At 44.6% G+C, this 24,618-nt stretch overlaps 1 protein-coding gene across 3 annotated transcripts; it reads left to right on the top strand.

Moving 5' to 3' along the window:
• Positions 1-2,835: 2,835 nt before the first annotated feature.
• C6H11orf24 (chromosome 6 C11orf24 homolog) lies at positions 2,836-23,522 on the top strand. Of its 3 annotated transcripts, XM_040068546.1 has the most exons (7): positions 2,836-2,970; positions 3,723-3,845; positions 7,243-7,339; positions 19,205-19,443; positions 20,480-20,596; positions 21,732-22,736; positions 23,249-23,522. In XM_040068546.1, the coding sequence occupies exons 4-7, from the start codon at positions 19,287-19,289 to the stop codon at positions 23,491-23,493; spliced, it is 1,524 nt and encodes a 507-aa protein (XP_039924480.1). In that variant the 5' UTR covers positions 2,836-2,970; positions 3,723-3,845; positions 7,243-7,339; positions 19,205-19,286; the 3' UTR covers positions 23,494-23,522. The 3 variants fall into 3 exon arrangements, with proteins under 3 accessions (XP_039924480.1, XP_039924481.1, XP_039924482.1); XM_040068547.1 differs by lacking the exon at positions 7,243-7,339; XM_040068548.2 differs by having other exon boundaries at positions 21,732-23,522.
• The last annotated feature ends 1,096 nt before the right edge of the window (positions 23,523-24,618 follow it).

The raw sequence follows: 24,618 nt of genomic DNA, 5'->3' as shown, positions 1-24,618 counted from the left end.
GCTTAATTAAGACTGGAGTTTACACCAGAGGTGAATCTGGCCTACACCAAGTTAAAACTCTGTTATAGCAGCTTGTATGTACCACACACAGAGCTGGAAAGATGATACTTCCCTGGGGGAACAGCTTTCCCAAGCAGGCGGGGAACCTCTCTTGGCACTGGACAAAGCGGGCCATTACAATGCAGGGCAGGGAGTTTCAACCATTCATATGTTTTAACGTAGTTCCACATTTTCTTAGACATAATAGGAGATGTATGACTATAATTTGCATTAACTGGCTACGTTTATTTGAATAATCCAGAAGAACAAATACTCCCCATTCAAATCACCATCTGTTCGTAAAAGAGAAATGTGTTATTTCTTAAACACAGACCTGCCTTTTGGTCTTCAGCTCAGCCAGTGCAAAGTCCCTGAATGGGTTAATATCTGGAACATAGCTTGACTATAATAAGCCATTTGTGTTTAAACTAATATCCTAAAATCTCCTTTCCTGCACCTCCAGCCCAAAACCCTTTGATAGCATTTGGTTATATCCCATAATCTCTACCCTCCTGACAATCTGGAATAAATGCAAACCAACTGAAAGCTCATTTATATCCTACGAAAACCTGCCATTGCAAGCATGTCTTAGCACCCTGGCTTTTCACAAGAGACCTGTAAAGTTGCAAAGATCTCTAAACACTCCAAGATTGTCCTCTGGGTGTCTCAAAGGAAACAGCCCAACTGCCCTTCTCCATGCATCGTAGAGACACAGGCGAGTGAGGGCACATTCATGACATCCCATTCTCTCTGGCTGCATGATCACGGCATTTTCAGTGCCTGTACTTTCCCATTGCACATCTGGAGTTCTCTATGGGTATTTTTTTTTTTTTTTTTTACTCCTGGGATTGTTTTTCCCAGAAATGTGCTTGTTTTCCACTGCACCAGCCCTAAGGGCCACATGCCCTTGTGCTTTACTCAACAGCTTCACCATATTTCCTCCACCATCGTGCTCGGTCCTGCCAGATAATCTGTTCTACAGCTGGCAGTCCTCCTCCCCCCTTCAACTGTCTCTTCTAATTCTCTTGCATTGCAGAGCTTCCTTCTCCCTTCCTCCTCCTCCTCTGGAAAGGAGGGGGGAATATTTCAGTAAATGCTGATATCCTATATGAATGATAGAATGATAGATCTATACAATGTATACAAACATGCTTTAAATTGACTACTTAATGTAGGGTGCTGGCCAGCTTTGCATTATGTCTATTTTTAATTAACTGGTGGACCAGGGTTTCAGCTCCTCCGCCTCCTCCTCCTCACTGCTCATTTTGAAAAGCAAATTTTTGTGTTCTAAAATTACATTGGGATGTGTGAATGGTTTTGGCATCACTTTCATCTATGGCCAGATTAGCAGTAGCAGACAAATCCATGCATGACTTGAAGGAACAAGGATTCCTTCCTCACCTGTTTAATGGTACAGCTATTATGTGAAGCATCTCACAGTCTGGACTGTGTCTCTGTGTGCACAAGGCTGGTTTCTGCACTTTTTTTTTTTTTTTTTTTTTTAAATGACTCTTTTTTCATAGCATCACAGAATGGTTTCAGTTGGAAGAGATCTTAAAGACCCATCCAGTTCCAAACCCCCTGCCATGGACAGGGACACCTTCCACTAGGAGCAGGTTGCTCAGGGCTCCATCCAGCCTGGCCTTGAACCCTGCCAGGGTTGGGGCATCCACAACTTCTCTGGGAGAACTGATCCAGTGATGCACCGACCTCACAGTAAAGAACTAAGAACTTCTTCCAGTGTCTGATGCCTCCCTTCTCTGGGCAATGTGGAAGTAACCCAAAGGAGCTGAATTCAGTGTGCTTGCTTAGAAATGGGCACCCACGGTTTCTTGAAGTCCTGCATCTGATGCCATTTCATGGAGCCAGCTCCACACTTCAGAGTGCAGCTCAGATATTTATATCATGTATGTGCCTGTGTATAAACGAGCAGTACATGGTATTTAAAAGATTCAAGGCTCTGTTTGCCCCAGGCAGCTGGGGGCTGCTGCTGTGCATATCTTTGCCATAGACCCTAACACTAAAAACAACGAAGCAATCATTGAAGAGCTGATTTCTGGTCTTTGATTTAGTATTTATTTCAGCAGCATTCCCTGTTAATGCGATGCTATGGGCAGTGGACTGGCATGCCCAGTAAAGGCTTGAGCGGTGTAAGGGTAACACAAGAACAGTTACGTCTGGATTATGGTAGAATGTGTGTTTTTCATACTCCGGGCTAGCAGGACGCTGCTAGCCAGTACATTTATTTATTTTTTTGCTTTTGCTGCTGGGCGGTGATAATGACACACAGAATGGTTTGGGATGGAAGGGGCTCCAAGGCTCATCCAGCTCCATCCCCGCGGCCACGAGCAGGGACAGCTCGCACCGGAGCAGGCTGCTCAGAGCCGCGTCCCGCGGCGGCGGAAACACGCGCAAAGCCGGCCGGCATCGCCAGGCCCACTCCCGCTGCCGCGCCACGACCCGCACCCGTGACGCCGGAGCTCGCGGTGCCGAAAACCAGGAGGAGAAGGAAAATAGCCGCGTCCGAGGGCAGCCTCTCTGCAGCTGCTGTGCCCTGCACAGAACCGCAGAGACACCGCCAGCAGTCTCACACCGCGGCACTTGGCACAATTCACACACGCCGCCCCCGGGTCCCGGGCCGCCGTCTCTCGTCACTTCCGCGGGCAGCGCCCGCCCTCTGCCCCGGGCCCTTCCCGGGCCTTTCCCGGGGCCTTTCCGGGGCCACCGCCGGGGCGGGGCTCGGCGGACCAATGGGGCGGGGCGGGGCGGGGCCCGGCCGTGGCATGTGGCGGGGCCGCCGAGCTCTGGCGTTCCTTCCCTGCCCTGCCCGGGGCTGTTCCCCGCCTTTCCGTGCCCGCGGGGGCCGCGCCAGCGCCGGCCGAGCGCCTCTCCCGCCTCGGGGCCGCGTCCTCCCACGGGCTCCGCCGCGTCGTGAGTTGCGGGCGGGCGGTGCCTGGTCCTGGGCCTGAGGGAGCGCGGGCGGGAGGGAGGCGGCGAGCGGCCGAGCCGGGGTGTCCGGGGGGCGGCGGGCGAGGGGCCGCGAGGGGGGAGCGGCGGCTCGGCAGCCGTTCCCGGGAACTGCCACAGGAGTTGCGAGCACGTTTGTGGCACGAGTCGCGACTAAATTTTGCAGTGAGTTGCAGCCCTCCCTCCGCAGCAGCGGTTGCTCCCCTGCGGTCTGTAGGTGGGTTTGTTAGTGGGGAGGCGGGAGAGGGGAGAACTGGGTTTCAATGCGGGGAAGAGGTGATTGACTCAGCAAGTAACTCAGCGCCGGAGTGTAACAATTTTAGGCCCTGTGGACCACCTCAAAGATCCGGCGTCTGTAGGAGTCGCCATCCTTGGGCATGGCGTCACTGATCCGTAAATATATCGTGTGTCCGAATAAATAATGTTGTGTGTGCAGGTGAGGTTACGCTGGTAAGCGGCGTCCTGTGGTATCGCGCTGAAATATTTTCCAGTTTATCCTACCTTAGGTAAAGGTTTTCAGAAGGTTTAACTGTACCCCGGGCAATGTCAGCAAGGTGTCAGCTGGAGGCCAGGAAACGGCAGGAAGAATAAACACCGCTCTTTGACCAAGCTCTCACAATACGGCATTCTGTGGGGATATTGCAGTGAATCTGCATCTGCTGGACTCAGCAAATCCTTTAACTTTCCCCCTCTGTCTCTCAAACTTCGTTTTCTAGGATTGGCAGAGAAAAGTCCTGTCGCAGGATCTTGTCAAGTAATGTGCCTTGGTGTCCTACGTGTTAGCTGACTGAATCCCTGCCAGACTTGGTCATGCTACACCACTGCTGTTTCCTGATAAAGTGAGTTATCTGGCTGCTTACTGTAGGGACAAACCCATTAAATCCTCCCCACCTTAAGATAGATTGCGATGCAATTTTGATGAGCAATGTAAACTTGCTGATAGTGAACTCTTGGTGCCCTTTAGTCTTCGGAGGGTTTGTGACTGAACAGTAGCTTTGGAAACTGGGTTGTGGGATGAAGGTTGATGCATCTGTCTCAAAAGTGCATGTATTTTTGTATTATTCTAATCTATCTGCCATAATCAACCACTACTATGTATGTTAATGCAGTCCGTTATGTGGCAATGGATAGTTTAGAAGGAATCCATCAGTTTTTATTAGCTTTCATGTCTGTAGTAGATTTGTGCATGTGTTGTGTTTGCTTGCTGCTTGGTTCTGGCTTTTATGTGCATATAATGCACATATACACACGTATTATTTTAGTGCTTTTTTTGGGAGAAATTCCAGGCTACGTGCTTCTTAACATGTTGGTGAGGACATCTTGATTTTTTGTTTTTAATTGCAAATTCCCTGGTGGATTTATAGACCTATCTGCCAGGAAACAAACTGTGCATCTGGTTATCTATTATTGAAATTCTTATTGGCACATCCACACAATCTAAAGCCTTAGCCTTCTAAGGGAAGTCTCCTAGCACAGGCTTTTTGAAGGCTATGGGAGTGATTTGCAAGCAAAATTTCAAGCTTTGGTGATGAAAAACTTCAATGCTGAAGACCTGGTGATGCATTTAAAATGTCTGGATGCATACCCTGGATTACAGGAAAGGTACTAACAGACTTTTCGTTCGTATGTTACTGGCTAAATTTTCAAGGAAAATGTTGCAGGGACATTAAGGAATGGAGATGTTTGTGGAGATGAAAGCTGGAGGAAAAAGCAGTCAATTCACCGGGACTTGCAGGTGGTTCCTCAGCTGCTGCGCATTGCAGAGCGATGACAACCCACAGCAGCTGGCCATTCGTCCTTGTTTCAGTTGGGATGGGATGCTTTTCTGAAGGAGCTCTCTTTGAACAGCTGGTTCAAAGTTCATTTGTGAGGTATATGAGATTCCCTTCCCACCCCTGTCCAACACAGTAATTGTTGGATGAAACTCCATGGGTTGTGCTGAACCAGCAGCCAGACAAGATGATCTTTATGACTTTTTTTTCCTCCTGCCGTTAAAAGGACTGGGAGGGCAGTGTCCCTGCTGTGTGTGCTGTTGCTGGATGCCATCTGACACTGTGTGCTCTGGCTCAGTAAGGTTGGTTCCCTTCCCAGCTTCCAGCCTGTTCTGCAGGTAGTAATCCTTTGTCTCACCCCACATGTCAATGAACCCCAGTCTGTCTGCTTGTGGAAAAGGCTCCCAGGGGGCTGTTGGCTTTGTTTATAGCCAAGAAGTCTCGTGAAATAAACTGCTACTGGAGCCTCTCTTGCTTGATGGTAGCAAGCATTTGATGTGTTCATTCCTCCAGTCATTTCTGGTTCCTTTCCTACAGCTTAGACTGGGTGTGTTAGTGAAGGAGTTGTGAATTGGCAGCTGGAGTCTAAGGATGCTTCTGGCACTGCAGGGAATGTGACAGTGCTGAAAGTTAGTGCAGGCAGGACATGGCTGTGCATTTTGGATTCACAGCCCTTCCAGCTTTTGACTGCTGGCAATCCAAGAGAGAATGCCCATGCAGGTAAGATGCTGAGGGTGCTTGTGGTGCAGCAGTTCATTTAGGAAAGGACAGTTTATCTCCACCCTGGTATGGAGACCCCCTTCTTGAAGGATTGTCGGCACGGACATTTCTCCATGTTCCTGTGAACGACTTATCCAATGAAAGTAAGTAGCAAGGACTGCAGAAGTGGGCTCTAATGCTCAGTGGAACACATGATTGTCTTGTTGGTGTGTAAAGTAGCACTTGGCTGCTTGCTGTTCTGCTGTCTGGCTTGCTTGTTGCTTTGGTTCTCTAGGTGAAAACCTTGCATTTAGCTGAGGGCTCTGCTTTGCTGTTCTTATGATTTCACTGGAATGAGGTTTCCTCAGGGCAGTTTTGAATGTCCATCACCACAGGTGCCAAAACATCTGACAGTCTTCCATTTCCTTTGCTGGCTTTATTTTTCTTTGCTCTTCCGGTCACAGCCTCCTCAAGGCTCAGATCCTGGGTTTTAGTGCTGAGAGCAGTAGGTGTGCTGAGGCACTGGCACCAAGGTGGTGCTGTGTAGTGCTGTCAAACTGGATGGGACTGAAACCCTGTCTCCAGTGGTGGCACTGCCGTGGTGGGGAGGCTGGTCTTCAAACACCCTTTGCACACTCAGAGGTCTCTGGAATGACAGTGTGTGGATCTGGATTCTTTGTCACGTCCTTTCCTCCTGTTTCACGTGACTTGTCAACTGTTTGGAAAGCACGCTGGGTGGTTGGTTGGTTGTTTTGTTGCAGGACGGTGTGCTGTGAAGAAAGGAACAGAAGGCAGAGAGCCAGGGATATGGGTACTTGTTTATTTGCAGCCAGCTGGATTGTCCCCCAGGGTGGCAGGACCCACAGTCCGTTTGTACATCTTGCGCCTGCTTGAGGAACCAGCTGGTCCCCTGTTCCAGCAGGAAGTTCAGCCTGTGCTGGCAGAGCGGCTTGCAGGGGTGTGCCTGGATTGTATCTGTGCATCACCACAGCTCCTAGCACCTTTGCTTGGGGAGACTCAGCTGGGCTGTGTTCCCTAAAGGACAACGGAATTGTCCTTTAGGGCAACACAGCCATGGGGTGTCCAAGCCCTCTGTTATTCCCCAAGTACGCAGAGAGGGATGGAGAGGTGGTCTGTGTACAAGAGCCTTTTTATCAACTTATTGAGACATTCAGCAAGTCCCCTTCACTGCTTCTGCTAACAGTGACTGTCCAGGAGGGCATTGGGATTGCCCTCCCTGGCTCCACCTGACTCTGACTTGGTGCCAAGCCCAGAGAGCTACTTATGCAACACTCCAGCAAAACATGTCAGTCTGTATTTCTCCTGTGTCCCGGTGTCCTGATTACAGATTTATTAAAAAAAAAGAAGGGGTGAAGGAGAGTGGCTGATAAAATTTACGTTGAATGTATGTTTGTGTTGGATTTATATTTGTTTGGCTTGAGGAGACTTTGCAGCACTTTAACCAAATCTGGTTTTAAATCCACTTAAGTTAAACTCCAGCTACAACTAGTATGTGGAGACCATGATGAAATCTCATTAATTTTAATAGGATTAAGGATGTTCTTTTGCTGAGTCTTCTTCTCTATTTCTTTTTCTTTATTTATTTTTTCTTTTTTTTTTTTTTCTTTTTGGCTTCTCTATATAGAAAGTGGGATAAACCTTTCCACTCTTCCACTTCTTTGTGAAAATGCTTTGATAGTCTCACAGAAATGTCTCCCTGGTTGCATACAATAACATTTTACAAATTTTTTTCCTATGCTTTCAGCTGTAGTCCTACTGTATCCAGGCTTTTATTGGCTTTTGCTTTCCCTAAAGGCGCAATAATTCCTGACAGCAAGAAAACAGTTACAAGTGTTTGCATGGTAAGTTTCTACACTGAAAATCATTATTTTTGCTTCTGGTTTCTCTGGCTAGATTAGAAACTGCTGTGAAACAAGCCAATTAGTAGAGAGAAACTCTGTAGAACTCAGCAGGAACTAAGCATGTGCAGAGGGGTGAGGACAAAACTAATCTCTGTTCACCAACCAGGAATAAACTGGAGAACAGGAAATAATGGCAGAAGTGGTCTGAAATGTAAGCTGGTAATGCAAACTGGTTGAAGTTTATTACAAATATTACAACCATTAACTGGAGAGGATGCTGCTTCATGCATTTGTGTTACTTCTTTACTTCCACATTCCTCAGTGTACATCGTGCCCTGAACATCAGTATTGATACAGGAATTTGATTTGTTTGTAATTTGTTACAGGAACATTCCTCTTCCCTCTCTCCATCTGAAAAGACAAATCCCACAGCAGGTATTTCTGGATGTTCCTGAGATGCTCCTAATGACACACTTCATACGTTTGTGCTTTCACAGGAAAAGCTGACTGTCTTGTAGCTGTGTGCTAAGCTGGATTTCAAGAGACTTGATTTTTATTTTCACTCCCAGCTCTGACCAGTTCCTCCTATAGCTATTCACAAATGACTCAGCCTTTTCACACCCCTTTTCCCACCCTGTGAGATAAGGGAGGGTTGATCTATCTTGTCTCTGCTCTTCTCCTTTGAACTGATGCCCTGTTGTGCTATGGACTAACCCATATTACAAAGGTTGGGCTGGTGTTTTTGTGTCAGCAAAAGTCCTCTACACCACCAATCCTTTTGATGAAACTGTATGTCATCAGTGTGTTGTCTTGCTGGCAGTAGCATCTAGATTGAAACTCCTGTATCTAATTAAAAAAGGAGAATGGGGTGAGGAAGAAGGCTTTCTGTTTTGTTTCTTTTTTCCCCATAAGATAAACAGAGATCAGCTTATTAAGGGGTTAAGGATGGGGAATTCTGAGAGGTGAGAAAAGCCCAGTGATATCTTGAAATTCTCTATGCGTAAGCAAAGAGCATTTATTCCCATCATAAAAAGGTCAGGTTTGGAAGGGACCTTAAATATTACCAAGTTCCAAACGCCCCTGCCATGGGCAGAGATGATCAGGCTGCTCCGGGCTCCTTCCAGCCTGGCCTTGAACACTGTCAGGGAAGGGGTACCTATCACACACCCTCACGGTGAAGGACTTATTCCTAGCATCTAATCGAAATCTCTCCTTGTCCTGTCACTGTCTTCCCCTGTAAAATCCATCTCCCTCTTTCTTATATGCCCCCTTTAATCACTGAAGACCACAATGAGGTTTCCCCAGAATGTTTTCTTCTCCAGCCTGAACAACCCCAGCTCTCTCAGCCTGTCTTCATAGGAGATGTGCTGGACACAGCATTCCAGGTGGGGTCTCACCAGAGCAGAGAGGCAGGATTCCCTCCCTTCCCCTACTGGCCAGGCTGCTCTTGATGCAGCCCAGGCTTTCTGAGCTGCAAGCGTGCATTGCTAAAACACAAATTGTATCTTCCTCTATGATGATGTTGTTTTTAGGAATTGCCAGCAGTTTATATTTGCATTGTGGAAGTGGCAGGACCCGTTGTTCTGGCTGTAATGACCATCTCTGAGGTGGCTGGAGTAGGCACGTGCTGAAATGCATCACTGACAATGTCTGGGATATCCCTGACTCTGAGGGGCACATTTTGGGTGGTGAAGCCAGAAGGAAAGGCAATATCATGAGCCTGCTGGTGGCTACACTATTCAATTTTATGCAGGTCCGAGGTTTCACAGGTTCTGCTAGACTTATTCTCACATATAAAGTTAAGCATGGGCTTTGTGTGTTTGAAGAATTACTGCCTGAGAGAGATATGCTAATGTGGAAAGAGCTGATAACGTTCTTCAGGGACCCTTGCTTGAGTTTGAGAAGCATGTGGCCTGGTCTGAGCACTAATGCAGGTGGCTTTTGTTACCAGCTGACTTGGTAAGCAAAAGCTGGAAGTTGTTTGTTTGCTGTTTAGCAAATAGCTTTTGACTGAATCCCATGTATTCATAGATTCCTGTTTGTTGCTTTTCTGTCCATTGCAAAGGGAGCAAGGACTTCTAGGCTTTGAAAATCTTGTAATGTATAGAAGTTGGATATATGTTGATGCAATGAAATATGTGAATTAACAGCTGTAGCAGAAGTGAGTTTCCAGTGCTGATGATCTGTCCTCTTAAGGAATATCTAAATGAAAGAGGTTAAAAATAAAATATAAACAGAAAATGCCGGTGAGTTGGGGGATTTTGGTTGCCTTTTTTTTTTTTCCTGGAGGTTTTGGCTATATTAGTAAGCAGTTCTTTCTGGGTGGTATGTTCTGCACTTGGTCTTTGACCCCTCTGAAAGTGGAAACAGATGTAAAGCAAACTATGGAGTAGGCAATCTCTCCCCTGGGAGCTGACTGAAAACAAGCCCCTTTACTGAGTGAGCTCTTAAGTTATTGCATGTCTTGGGACAAATTTGTTTGCAGTAAATCAGTAAGATAACACCTGCAGAGGCCCCTTCTGGAGTTAAAATACATGCTCCAAAATTGTGATAAACAGCTGACTCAGGCATTCACTTTTACAGTTGCTTCTTGCAACTGTAAATTGCAAGAAGTTGCAAGATACAGCGAATGCCATCCAGTGAACACAGAGCTGTAACACAGAATTTCATACAGAGATTCATCTGCATAAAAGATGTCCAGGGGTAGGAGAGAATTTGTAAATAAAATACATGGACAAAATTATTCCAGTATTTTTCTCTCCTCTCTAGGAATGTTGCTGCTGGAGGGAAGTGCTTTAAAAAGCAAAGACTGAAATGGTGGGCATGCAGTTTAAATGGTTAGAGATGGTTTGATTTTGGGTTTGATTTTGTAGATGTTAATATGCATCTGCATAGGTAGAGAGTTTTCTATCTTGGCCTGTAGGTGCTAGAGCGTTTGCTAAGTAAGTTCCTCTTCAGATGGCTGCCAGAAAAAAAAGGCATATAAACCCAAAACTAACCCCAAAATCCTCAACACATGATCCTCAGTGCAGTGCAGTTTTTCTGTTCTGTTGTCAGCTTGGGCAGGTTTATTTCACAATACAATTCCAGGCAATTGAAGTGAAAGTGCTCTTCTCCATTACATCCCAAGAAGAAGCTGGTTCTAAACTGCCCAAAATAGAGAAGGAACCTGAATGGAAGACTTCTGACCCATTCTGACCCTCTGACCCATTGCTGTCTGGAGTTTTCTCTGATTTCTTTTGGAAACTTTCAGATTTCTGGATGATTTTAAGAAGCAAACACACTTCTCAGTAGTTGACAGTTGGGCATTGTATCACTCTGAGATTCCTGACATTCTGTAGGGATGACTCTGCTGCTTATAGGGCAGTCCTTGGTTTATTACAAACTGCAGCTTTTGAGGAAAGCAGCACTGGTGCCACTTCACCTTGTGTTCTGAGGCAGTTTACTGGTGGGATTTAACCCCTCTGCTTCATTACAGTTGAACAGGAGCAAGAGCAGCTGAGAGGGCAGGGGCAGGTTTATGGGTGTGAGATCCTTACAGCCAGCTGATGGGACTCTTCAGCCTTCAAGTTGGATTTGTTAGTGTGGTCTGTAGTTCTAAGGGTCCTAAACTTTGTTTAAAGCATGAGGCTGAAGAAGTGTTGTACCTCAGTGCCTGGGTTTCTATAGCTGTTTCTCATTCCAGTCTTGCAGAGTATCTAGCAGCAAACAATTTGAAACAAAAGGTGTTGTTTGATAGATGGAAGTGCATGTTAATTCAAGTGTGAATTATTTCATTCTTGGCACATCTTTTGTTTTATATCTGATTTCATTCAGTCACAGTCTGTTCCACCTGTTGATTCCTGACCTGTAATGGCGTTCTGCTGATCTGATGATACTGGACAGGTACACTGGAGCTGAACTCTTCAGAACACCAGTCAGAAGCAAGCAGTAAGAGTTACTGCTTGTAGTGTGGTTTTCACATGCTTGTCCTTTCCCTTATTTTTGTTGTCCAAGCTTGGGCAGCTTCTCCCAGGGAAACTCTTGGCCTAGATAATTAGTGTATGGTGAGCTTGTCTTTGAACCAGGATGTAACTAGGTTCTGTCTTGTTGGTAGTTTGGCTTTTCTAGTTCCCCTGATTCCAGGATTGGAGCATCTTCAGTATAAAATCAGTAGGCAGAAGTTTCTGCTAGGTTCAGTCTTCCTGCTGCTTTTAGGTCACAGCTGCTGGAGGAGTAAGAATAATCTCTCGGTTTTGTGACATGTTCAGGTGTTAAAATTTGAGAGAAAGGTTTCAACTTTGGGTTTTTTTCTATGTTTGTTGCTGTACTGTTGAGAAAAAATTGAAGACTGATACCAGCACAGAGAGGCATCTGAAATATCTCTATTTGTGACCCCATCTGTCCAGTCAAATACAGAACACTTTTTGCATTCGTGTCTCTGGTACAAGTTAAACTGATGTTTGTGGTAGTTGTAATCTCTCTTGGTGAGCTGCTCTTCTGACTTTCTGTAGATGCCCGTGACACTCAGGTGATCCACTGGAATAGTTTTGGAGTTCTTGTTAGCCACATCAGCAGCAGACAGACAGATCTTCTATACTGAGATCAGGAAGGTTCAGAAGAACCTGCTGCTGCCTGTGTAGTCCCTCTTCCATGAATGAGGGGCTCTGTGGTACTGGAAGATCTTTGAGGAGCTCAAACCAAGCTTATTTTACTTTGATTTGTTAGTCAGTTTTTTGAGTATCAAGACTCAAATCTGTGGTAAAGAGTTACTCTGAAATGGAAAAGAGGGAACCTAGAACAAGGTGGGAGAGCACAGCTGCTGCCCTGTTGGTGTGTAGATGAGACCCAAGAGCTGGGCTCAGGCAGTTCTGCAGATGCTGCCTTGGCAGCCCATGAGAGTAAGGAGAGGGAAGGATGTTTTTCCTCTATGTTCTGATAACAGATAGGTTTAAATTCTTGATGTGTGACCTGAAGACTTGCTGGCTAAGAAGAACCTGCCACAGAGAAGACCACCAAGGATGAGGAGAGCTGCTACTGCATTTGATTCTTTCCTTGTTTGGAAAAAAATAGATTTGGCTAAGCTTTCCCACCCACTCTGTCCTGTGATTTCCACACCTGTCAAAATCACAAAGCAGGGCTGCATGTGCCAACAGACTTTATATGGTATCACTATAAATGTATTCCTGGCTTGGAGACTTCAGGAAGAATCTCTTCTTTGTCCTAACATATGTATGGTAAAAACTTTCCCAGTGTCATATTGCATTGAGATAAGCTGGAGTGTCTTTTTGCTGCATCTCACCTGGGAGATCTTCCAGATGAAACTACTTTTGTTTTTCAACCTGAGTGGTTTGCTTAAATAGAGGAAACCTCCTATGATCTAGGGGACTTGAGGTTATTTTGCTTGTGAGGAGAACTGGAGGTGGACCCACATATGTTTGGAATTTTTTTTAAATTTGTGTTTATTTTCCATATTTCAGGACATGCACAAAGATCTTACTTCCTTGAAGAAAGCTGAAACAGCCCAGGATGTTTCCTTTTCTTCCAGTTGTTTTAGGGCCGAGCAGGCATTCCTTTTCAGTCATTGCACTTGGGTCATGTTTTGGCTGTTTCCAGGCTCTGAACTTTTCCTGAGTTTCTGAGCTCCCACAGTCTTGCCCGATGCTTTTGTAACATAAGGTGACATTTTTGCTGTAGCTCTGCCGAAAACCGTGCACAGGCTTAAAATCCTGAGCAAAGTTGCAGAACCTTGTGTTCTGGATGCAGGCATGTCCTGTGTTTCCATGGGCCAAAACCTAGTATTTCAGCTACATGAGCCTATAGAGGAGCATAATGATTTCTCAGAAATATCTGGAGTGGAAGATAGCATTTCAGTGAAACTTGAATTGATCTGGATTGCCAGGAATTTGCTGACTGTGGTAAAATTCTGCAGGCCAGGAGGTGGGTGGGTGTGAGCAGACTTTGGCACACTGGCACTTGCTCCACTTGGTTATTTGTACCTTCAGGCTGAAGTGCTGCTTGCTAAGTCTCTGTTAGCTCCATGCTTGTCGGTTTTGGATTCAGTAGCACCTCAGGCACAGTTTATTTCTGTGCATGTGGAATGTGCTGGTACTAGCTTCTCATGCTGTTTCTCAGCAAACATGAAGCACCTGCAGTGCAGAGTACCTGCTTCTGCAGGCTCTTGGAGAAACGAGTGTCAGGAGCTGGCCTTTTACCCTTCTTGATGAACTTTGCTCTGTTAGTTCAAGGGCTGCAGAGTTCATGTGGGAGCCCACTGGGATGGTTCCTTTGAGGGTCTTGTTGAAAGCTGCTTAATTTGAAACACATGGTGTGAAATGCCCTGCATGTGATCTCCAGTTCCCATGAGACAACAACACGTCTGAAAACTTCTATCTGCTTCGGGTGCAGACCAGACTAGGGAAGGTTGCAGTTGAGCCATAGTACACATTTTTATTGCCTAAAGGTATTTTTGTTGACAGATTTATTGTTCAGTCACAGCTTTATGCAGTTAGCCTTTGGCAGCTTGCTTTTCTGTATATTAAAACTAGATTGTTTCAGATATTTCAAAACAAGGCACATTTTCATAAATCAAGTAGCTGTCTGATCATTTTTCACAGAAAAATGTTTTGCTGAGTAGTACTTCTCAGCATCAAAACTGCAGCACATGGCACTAATATGGCTGAGAAAGGATGATGGATGGGTGATGCTAGTTTAGGAGCTTTAAGCTTTAACATTTATTTCTTCAGAGGCAAAGTGAGGTGGCCATGAAGCCTCAATAGTGGCAATGTGGATTGTCCTCAACTGTATAAGCTGTCTGTCTTGTGCCCTGAGAGAGGAACCAAGTGGGCAACCAAGGAACAGAGATGGGTATAGCTGGTAAAAACAGCTTTGCAGCTTGTCAGTAACTTTCTTGGGGAGCCAAAGGAATGAAATTGCTCTAAAGCTGCTGTTCAGGGAAACATATAACTTCATCTGGTCATACTCAGCTGACACTGGGTCAGCCTCATGGGCCTTGGTGTTGCCCCTTCTGTCTCCAAACCTATCTACATGTGCATCTTCAGTCTTGGAGAGAAGCTTGGGCAGTAAAATGCATCTGAGGATTGCAGTGCTAATTCCCTGTCTCCTGTGTTCGTGCCTCGATTTACAAACTGAGATGTGCTTGTCTTGCTTTAGCAAAATCTGGTGTAATTCTGTTTTTCTAAAGAGAGAAACATTGCGCTTGTTTAGAGAGCTGACAACATGTCAAATGTTTTAGCAGCAAATGCAAGTGGAAAACAGGCCTTATGCCTCCTCAGTTTGATGGGAGAGTAGCATTGTTGCCTGCAAAAGGTATTCCACCCCTGTTTTCCCTGCTTTGTTGTTATACCGAAGATAGACTATTTCTTTGCAACTCTGACCTTATTTCATACCTAGTCTTTGCACACTTGTGAGTATGAATTTTGAGGCAGTGTCTGCTGGCTCTTCAGTGACAGCTCAAAGGAGCATGTGTTGCCCTAAATGATTTGCTTTGCACACTTTGTACCTGCGATCTCTAACACCCACATTCCCTCTTTTTGTGTTTTTTTCAGTCTAGTTCTGTCTCTCTTCTCACCCTGGTGCGGTCGCTGCGTGCACCTTGCAGCTGCTTAACCAGGACCAGCTGAGGCTACTGGGGGAGGGGCATGGAGGCGAGAGATTTATATTCCAAGGGCTCCTCTCTGCTCTTGCAACATCATCCCAATCATTGTTCTTTGAAATAATGATTTTTTTTTTTATTATTTGTGTAAATTCCTTGGCTTAAGCACTGTGAGATCAGCAGGAAGCGAGGAACTCTTCTGAAACGCAGCAGGCAGTGCCCTCTGGATACGTGTGTACATTGCAAAGTCATCAGTCATTCAGTTGTTGACTCAAAGTTATTCTGGTTTGCCAGCGTGCTTGTTCCCTGCTGAGTTACAGCCACAGATAACAAAAGTGAACTTTGTGTTTTCCAGAGTGTAGTCTTTTCCCAGATTTTATTTGTCGCTGTCGTATGTGGTTTGGTTTTGCTTTGGTTTGGCTTTGAATTTCCTTGAGGATGTTCTATAGGTAGAAAACGTAGTGCTTGAGGTGTGAATTTTGCCCCAGTTTCTCAAAATTACTTCTGAGGGGAACAGTAGCACTGTGCTGTCCGGACAGGGATCAACATGGTTTGGCCAAGAAGGTATAGTTTGTGTTGTTCTGGGGTGTCAGTGTGGGGGTGGGTGCCCACAGGGGTCTCTGAGTGCAGATGGAGCCATGTGGGACTGGCTAGAAGTGTGACAGGAAGTCAGAAATACAGCTTATTTCTTGTGATAATAGAAGGCAGTTGTTAAGTTGGGAAAAGTGATCTGCACGTAATTGTAACTCCTGTTCTGGGTGAATGGAATTGCTAAGGCGGAAGAGGCCAAAAAAACACACCTCTAGCTGGAGCTTCTGGTATTTAATACAGCATCCCAGTCCTCATCTGTACTGCATTAAGGTATGGCTGCAACTGGTTATCCTCTCACTGGTCTTGGAAAGGATCTGTTTGCTTGTCTGATGCACTTAGAGTCTGTGCATTTGTTTGTCTGCTTCACACACTCACTCTGCAGTCTGCAAAGGGATTTTTATAATTGGCTAAAGGACACTGAAAAGTGTTTTAAGCTTGTAATCTCGTATTGAGTGCCTTAGGGGAGGTACTGCCAGTTGGCCCCTGAGGAGACCATGTTTAGTGAGAGGGAAAGGGAGGACAAATCTCTTGTGCATGAGCTTGGCATGTCCCCCTAAACCAATGCTGGCCTAATCCAGAAAGGCTGCCAGGTACTTTGGAAGAGGTGAGAGTCATTTTCTGGGGTTTTGTTTTGCTCTGCAGTTGTTGCAGTCAAGTGGAACCAAAGTCAGCTGTGATGGGAAGGACTTCTAGTGAATTGATGTGGTTGGGGATACAAAACATCTCTTTGCATAGGGGATGCATGTTAATGCAGCTTCTAGCAACTGGTGTGATCATTTGATCTTGCAAATATATTCGTGGGTTGGTTGAGATTGTTAATATTTTGTTGGTCCTAAAACTGAGGTTTTAATGGTAATAATAATTATAGTATTTATTTATAGCTATAATGCTGTTGTAGCTGCAGCTTCAAAATGCAATGCAGGGTGTTTATTCTTTGAGGGTGTTTATTGTTATTGCAAAATTATTAATAAAGGTGTGAAAAAACCTCCTATAATACATGTTGAATGTTTGTATTCATTGCTGTTATTCCTTACTAGTTTATTTAAAGCAGTGTATGCATACATTTTTACATGGGTAATTCATTCTCAGGGTCGCTTATTATAAACCCTGGACCTTGAAAAGGGGCATAAGCTGCACTCTTTAAAATGTGAAATACATTAATTATTTTTTTCCTTTTTGTTTGTGGGTTAAGTACTGCTTTTTTTCATAGGTCTTATGACCTATGAACTTCCCAAAAAGTACACTTAATTTGGCACCATGTGATGGGGGTGCAGGCTGCCAAACTGCTCTGAGGTGAGGTACCCGTAGTGTCTTTGAGGGAACCCAATTCACTTGCTTTAAGTTGAAGGATTTGGGGTTCAGAGGAAGTCCTTGCTGTCTGCTCTAGGAAAATGTCCCGTGGGCAGAATATCCAATGTTTTCCCTTTCTTTCCCCCTTGTTCCCAGTCCTATTACCTACAGCTTTCAGTAGTTAATCTACAGCATATACAAAGAGTGACAGCAAGAGTGTGATAAAGGCTGAGACAAACTTGTAAAAGTGACTTGCAATTTGGGACAGTGGGAAAAGGATTGGAAACTGATTTGGCTGAACAGCACAAATTAGTATTGCCAATTCCCTGAGGAGAACATGGGGCTGCTTTCCTGAGCAGCCAGTGCTGGTGTAGCATGTTGCAAAAGCTGTGCTGGTATTGCACAGGTCATCTCCTGGCCTGTCCTGATTCTTTCAACTTTGCTAAGGTGCACTTGGAAGAAGAAGTGATAAGGAAAGAGCAAAGTCAGTGTGTGCTGTGCTTGCATAGTGTGTAATTGGAGAGAGGTCCTGGCGGAGTTGGTGCTGGCTGGACGCCGGGCGTAGTCGCTGGTACGTAGGACTAGATGGGGCTGCTGGGCTGCCTTTCCCTGCCAGGACTTCTCTTGTCAGGTCAGATTTGGAAATGTTTCCAGCTGCCAGGTGAGATGATGCAGGCTTGAACTTCTGGCTGTGCTGAGAAACCTGCTCGCACAAAATGAGCGTGATGCTGTGCGCACTTGCTCCAGGGAAAAAGCTGCTGAGCGGTGCGTGAGCTGAGGTCAGCAGTGCGAGGGCCCCAGAGTCATTTTGTGCTTCCCATCTCTCTGGGAGAGCAGAAGATCTAAAAATGCTACATCTATTTTCAACAGGTAAAATAACTCTTTTTACTAGAATAAATTGTCAGGGAGGAGACTCTTGAGTTCCTCAGGGAACTTGAAGGTTGACTAGGAAAACTGAATTTGAGGCAGTGCATTTCAGTATCAAGTTTTGTCCCCATCTTTGGCTCTTTGACAGTCTAGTGTGGACCTGTATATTGTTTGTCCTCTGAGAAGCTTGGGCGAGCTGTTTATATTTCACCCCTTTTCAGACAGGGTGGTTTTGAAGCTAAAACTCTGTTGCCCTGTTTGGGGCTTTAGGATATAGCAGAAGGAAAAATTGGAAACAAAGGTTTAATGATACAAAGCATCAAAATATTGCAATCTGAGTCACAGCTAACAAACATTTGGGGCTTTTTTTGAGGAGAAATATCTCTTAGATTCTTAAATTCACAAGCACGGTTGAAACTGAAGTTCTCATGGTTGAAACTGAGACTTCTAGCCTGGACAGCTAAATTAGGGTCTTACGCACATTACTGAGGACTGTTAGATGTTCTTCACTGTGGTATTTATACCATTCACACATGCTGCTCATTCTGTGTTGTGAACTGCCTTTGCAGTCATCACATCCATCTCCGAGATGTCACACAAAGCTGAATCTCAATGCTTCATGAAGGCTGTCACAGTTCTCTTCAGGATGGTGACTAAAGCTTGCCTTAGTGGTGAGGAAGAGGATTGCCCTTAAAAATTACTTAGGGAACAGGTTTACAATAGGTCTGGTTCAGACTGAAATGTTTGGCTCATACAAAGCTCCAAAAACCTCAGAACCAAGGGGGTAAATCCAGATAGAAGTTACTAATCTCCTCTGATGTCAGTGGGAGCTGTTTCAGTGTCTTCAGGGACGAAACCCCCTCCATTGGGTTAAAGTCACATGTGTGTGTTAATAATGAAGGAAAGACATTATGTTTTGTGGGGAAATGAAGGCTTACTGTGGATAGGCATATTCTTCAATAACAGCTGTGTCTGTGTAATGTCTTAGAAGACCTGACATAATCATTTATGCTTGTTATCAATCAAATTTTCTTTGAGCTTTTTGTAATGAGCAGGAAAACCAAAGCAGAAATCAACCATGGTTACTTGGTTTTGACTGACGTGGTGTTAAGGCAGGGCCAGGACTATAGCTCCTCTTAATATCAGCATGCTCAAACTGAAGCATGCTGACATTAAGGTGAAAACCCTTCTGCTCTGCCTGGGCACAACGGTGAGGGTCCCAGAAGGAGTCCAAAGACATCGTATCTGTGCTGCCACATGCTTCTGGGCTTTGAGATTGACTTTGTACACATGGCTTTTGACTTAAGCTGTTCTCCATTGGGATGTGAGCGAAGGAGAGCAAAGTACATTTTCCAAAGGAATAGCCTCTCTGGGAAGTTGGGAAATGTCTTTACTCGTCCTGCCTCTGAGCCCTTGCTTATTTGTGATGTGTAACAATACTTGCCTGCTTTGTATGTTTTTATTTTCCATTCCTGCTCATAGGGATACAAATTGTTCTTTTTTTTTTTTTTTTTTTTTTTTAGGTATATTGCAGTGGATTTGAAGGTGATATAAGTGAGGATTTCTTCTGGGAAGAGAGGCTTCCCTGTAAGGCCAGCCCTCAAGATGTGGACTGCCATTGTGTTCTTCCTGTTGATTTCCATCTGTTTATGTGAACACCAGTTTTCCGTCCTGAAACGGAGAGGAGTCCATGTGGTGCAAATAAACAGGCTTACAAGTGAAGAGCAATGCAGACAGGCTTGTCAGAGCCCAGGTGCTTCAGGTGAGGTTCTTATCCCTTGGATGGAATCTCAGCTGCGTTTTCTGCTCCTTGAAGATCTCTGCTGCTCCTTTGATGACTTTCTTTTTTTAATTCCAGTTGTTTACAGGCATTTACAGTTACAGCTTCTCTGTGCGGTGCTGTGGTGCTGAATAACTTCTGACAGCTTTGGTTAAATTGAATCCAGGACAACTGCTTCCCAGGGCCCTTCGAGCTTCCACAAGAAACAGCATGTGCTGTTGGTGTGCACTGATAGCGTGCAAACAGCGTTAGGGCACTTGAATTGAAGAATGATTATTCCCTGCTGCCAGATGTTTGCAAGTGAGCAGTGCTGTTGTAGACAGCTGCACTAGAATGAGTAATCTTTGGTATTTGTGTGTGTTTTCTGCCGTAGAAGAGACTGCTTTGTCCTGCAACCAAGCACAGGGTTAAATCTGTTGAGGTAGAAGCCTTCTCACTACCTCTGAGATGTCTTTATAAAGAATTAAATTTCTAAAATAATCTTTGAGTTGTCCTTATGAAGGCCCCAATCCTGTCTAGCCAGATGAGAAAGCTTGTAGCTCCTACAAAAAGCTGGTGATGCTGTGATGAAAATGAGACCTTGTTTCAGGTAGATGAGTATCTGATATTCAGAGGGTTAGGAACCTAATAAAGATGCTGGTTTTAATGGCCATTAATGGTCACTTTCCTCATTAAGGCATCTAGATGAATTTACATGGGTCCTAACTGTAGTGCACTTTGTTTGTCCCTTTCTGGGTGAGTCAATTGCTGTTGTCAGGAGATGCTGGTGCCAGAAGACAAACAGGTGGGCAGGGTGCATTGGCAATATTGGTTTCTTTGGCTTTCTTTGGTTATTTGCACTAAGGCTGAGTCAGGATCCTTTGAGGACACACCTTCTAGATATTTTGTGGTTTGGAGGTTTTTTTGGTTATGTTTTATTTTTTTTCCTTTTTTTTCTTCTTCAGCTCTTTAATTAGAGACACAAAGCAGTGTGTTTGGTATCCTGTGTGCAGCAATCCATTTTCTCTGCTGTTTTCAGGGAGCCATCACTGTAATTGGTCTGTGCCCTACCAGAATCACTGCCTCCTCCTGCAGTGTCACCAGCTGAGCGTGTGCCAGACTGCTGGAGAACAAGACATCAAAGACCTGCTTGCAGGTAAAGCCATGTTTCAGGCTTCTGGGAAATCCAGGATCCTGATTCTTTTGCTTCAAATGCCTACGTTTAACCCTCGATAGGCTTTCAGCTGAGGAAGATGGGTTGTGAAATGCCTGCAGGGTGATTCTGTAGGTAGAGTTCACTGGAATAGCTGTTTCACTTTGTCCTAGGGACTGTGGCACTTGGATGTGTGCATGATGTGTCTTTGAATAGCTTTTGTAACACTTACTGAGAAACAGTTTGTCTCCATGTTGAAGACATCATTCATTCAATGCATTTGCATGCCACATGCTGTCCTAGTGAAAATAAAGGCATAACAGATGTATTTATATATTTTTTCAGAGAAAGGAAAATGTCCTGGCATTGTTTTTTTTCTCAGATTGCCAGGATTTTCTTCCAGAGTCAACAGACTGCTTCTTTAATCAGAGCAGCAATTGCTCATGGTGACTTTCCAGGGCCAGGGTATTTAATTTTAATAAAGTGCCACAATAACAAAATGGAGCTTATTTATAATCGGGCAATCAGTCTTCTAAAGTTTGTTTCAAGAGTTCACTGTACCCAAGTTTAAAAACAAGAATTTGTTCATGGCTCTTTTGGGTTGGCAAAGGTTTCTCTGCAATGTAACAACTGGACTTGTGATAAGCAGATGGTGTTTATGTCACTATAAATCTATTTATGTCACTATAAATCTATCTCACTTAGTTGTGAAGGAAATTATCCTGATGCATGAAGGTGTAAGTAGAAATTTATGTTTAGTTTTGACAAGTGAAAATTAAGAATCTAGGCACAAAGGCTTGTGGACGATGTGTAACTTTGAAAGCATGAGTCTTCCTCTCAGGAACTGACGTTTGTAAGACTGCTCCTGTTGATACTGTGCTTCTGCGTTGTAGCTCTCTAGTTACTAGAGGTCTGTGGCAGAAAAAACCAAACCAAAAAACCTCAAAGGGATTATGTGCAATAAAGGCAGGGGAGTCTTGAGTTTTCATGTTCCTGTTGAATTAGGACAGATTTATTCCACTTGTACTGTGTGTACTGCAGAATATGTGCTCTGGCTTGCATGTTGGAGGGTTGAAGTTAGATTTGAGCTTGAGAGTTCTTTATTCTTACAAAAGTAATTTGTTTTGTCTTTTGGAAGAAATTGTCAGCGGCAAATGGGAAACAGCCCTATTTCACCACCAGAGCCATCCGCAGAAAACAGAGAGGGTGCTGAATGCACGGATTGACCAACACAGTGTGGAAAACACGTTCTCTCTAACTACTCAGCCTCACAGCATTCATTTGAGGCATTTGTCTGGGATTGAGAAGAGAGATGTCTCAGTTAGAAAATCAATGGCAAGCAATGCTACCACCACTGCCCATGCCATAACAACAAACATCACAAATACAACTTTCTCTACCACTTATGAAACAACTGCCAAGGCCTCAAACACCCCTGGAGGTTCTGATACCTTGACTAAAGCCATGCCATCCTCTGCCTTTTCTCCCCTTCAGAGTACCACATCTACTTCCACTTCCAGGCATGTCACCCAGATGTTGACCACCAGCCAAAAATCAGGAAACAATAGCTCTGTCTCAGTATTGTCCCCCACTTCTGCCCCCCTCACTGTTACTTCTGAAGCAGGTACCCAAGCACAGCAGCCTAGTCCGGGTGCCACCAGCACCAGTGCTCCTCACCCTGGCAGTCCCACCACTACTGGAGCTGACCTGAGGACACTGAGCACAATGCTGACCGCCCCCATCCCGCAGGATGCAGGAACAGCTTCCACGCACGCCACGGCACCCATCCCGACGGAGAGTCCTCACTCGATGAGCCCAGTGAATGCTAGCACATTGCCAGATCTAAATCCAGAAGCAAATGAAACTACAGCATCCCTGAATGAATCAACTTCTCTTCTGGGCTCTACAAGAGTCCCCATGGTTTTAACTACAGCCTCTGCAGTGGAAACTATGACTGAACATGGGATAAAGTCAATATCTGATGTCTTTTCAACAACCATGACTCCAACAGATGCAGCCAAAACATCATCTTTGGGCCTCGCAGAAACTCAGGACACAGACAATGAGTATCTTCTCATTGCTGCAGAGCCCCTGACTCAGTACTTAGTGGATAAAAGCTCACTACTCGCAGTGCTTTTAGTTGGTACGTTCTTTTTCATAACTGTTATCGTTCTTTTCCTCATGCAGGCCTATGAGAGCTACAAGAAGAAAGATTACACACAAGTGGATTATCTGATCAATGGAATGTATGTGGACTCAGAGATGTGAAGAACTGGGGATGAATAGTGGGCAAGAGATGGAAAGGAGATTTAAAGTCTGCCTGACTTGTTTTTCCTTTCTATCTGCCTATAACACAAACTGAAAGTGCTTCCAAATTTACTTCTAGTGCAATTGAGGAGAAATGCCATGTACTGTATTAAGAAAAAATAATAATTTTTTATTCAACTGTGTGACAGGTTGCTGCAAAACCATAAAAAAAAGAATAATTTTTTAACATTTTCATAAGGCACAGTAGCTTTGGCCATTGTAATTCATTTATAAACAAATCTAACAAAGCGTAAGTTGCCACCCTCTGAAAATGCTGTGGCGCTTTTCAGCTGTTTACATTCCAGGTTGTGTTTCATTTGTTTCATGTGTGCTCCTCTGGAAACAAAGCAAAGGATGCTGTCACCTTTTGTGAAGTGCTCCCAAATAGCCAGATGAGAAGTGTGGAGTACTGCTGCAACAGGGGACTTTTAATCCGGTGTGTGTCATATTTCAGTGTGCTTCTTGCTTATGAAAGAGGTCTGTTTACAAGGTATTGTAAACTCTTGTTTACTGCTAACCCAAGGTATCTTTTCACCACGGAGTGGATTACTGTGCCTCTGCACTTAAATGATCTTATTTTTATATTCAGTTAATAAATGGGGCCCTGGAAGGGCAGATCTTCTTGTGTTTCTCGTTTCATTGCTGTCTCTGCCAGTTCAGATGCAACCAAATGGACTTTTAGGGCTCAAGTGAATTAGCTTCACTTCAGTATTCCAAGTGTGGGGGCTTTGAAGACCTCTCTGAAAGCGTGGACATGTCCCAGAAGATACTGATCATCTTCCAGAGTACTGCTTCTGTAATTTAAAACCATTATGGTGCCAGTCTCCCAGGTATGCAGACCCATTTACTGCTTATTATCTTTCATGCTTAGAGCATCAGCCTCTGTTTTGGTTTTTCTTTTGTATTTAGGACCAGCACAGAGTTGTTAGTATTTTGGAAACTTAATTGCACATGCAGTTGCAACTTGCCTCCCAAGATCTGCAGCTGAGAGAATGAGTAGAAAACACCTGATTTTTAGGCAAAGTATTCTTCAGTGATTCATGCGTCTAATTTGGATGACATCTACATACCAATAGCAAAGTGCTGGATTGAGGTTTGTTGGGGTTTTTTAAGCCATATTGATAGCTTGTCTCTCACTTTCAATTAGTTGACTCTTCTTTAAGCCAGCTTGCATGTAATCTTGAGGGAGAGTGATAATAAGCAAACCTCAGAATCTGAGCTACTGAGTTTCAGATTGATTATTTATTCAAATTCTTGGGCTGTTTAGAATTTGGAGGGAGCCTTTACCCTGGAAGAGGCTACTTTGTAGACGACTTCATTGTCAGCTGAGAGTGCTGTGAAAACAGCTGCAGAGAACACAAGCAGCAGCACGGCCAAGGGGTTGCTTGAACAAAATAGGCTGGAGAGATTTTCCTGAATCTTACCCAACACAAATTTTGAGGGCAAAACTTCAGCAAGTAGAGTGTGTTGGGGAAAAAGATTGCTTTGGAAGCGAGATCACTTGGTTTTCAACATCAGGGTGCATTTAGCTGTACTTTTGCATGGACCTCATCTGCATGCCAGTAGGCTAGAGCATCTCACAGGGTAAAGGGGTAGAGTGGTTTGGGGAGTCTACCTCCTTGGAAAGTTACAAGTATAAGAAGTATAAGCCACTAAACTTACTCCATGTTTCCCAGGCTGGGGGAAGGGGGCAGAATATTGAGGGTCTCAGTTTTATT

This window comes from Hirundo rustica, chromosome 6 (assembly GCF_015227805.2).
Source record: "Hirundo rustica isolate bHirRus1 chromosome 6, bHirRus1.pri.v3, whole genome shotgun sequence".
Taxonomy (NCBI): Eukaryota; Metazoa; Chordata; class Aves; order Passeriformes; family Hirundinidae; genus Hirundo; species Hirundo rustica.
This window is presented reverse-complemented; position numbering and strand designations above follow the sequence as displayed.

Excerpts from the sequence above, each read along its gene's own strand:
- C6H11orf24 (XM_040068547.1), top strand. The coding sequence starts at position 19,287 with ATGTGGACTGCCATTGTGTTCTTCCTGTTGATTTCCATCTGTTTATGT. Across the intron at positions 19,444-20,479 it reads TCAGAGCCCAGGTGCTTCAG|GGAGCCATCACTGTAATTGG; the intron begins GTGAGGTTCTTA and ends TGCTGTTTTCAG. Across the intron at positions 22,737-23,248 it reads ACTCGCAGTGCTTTTAGTTG|CAAAGGATGCTGTCACCTTT; the intron begins GTACGTTCTTTT and ends CTGGAAACAAAG.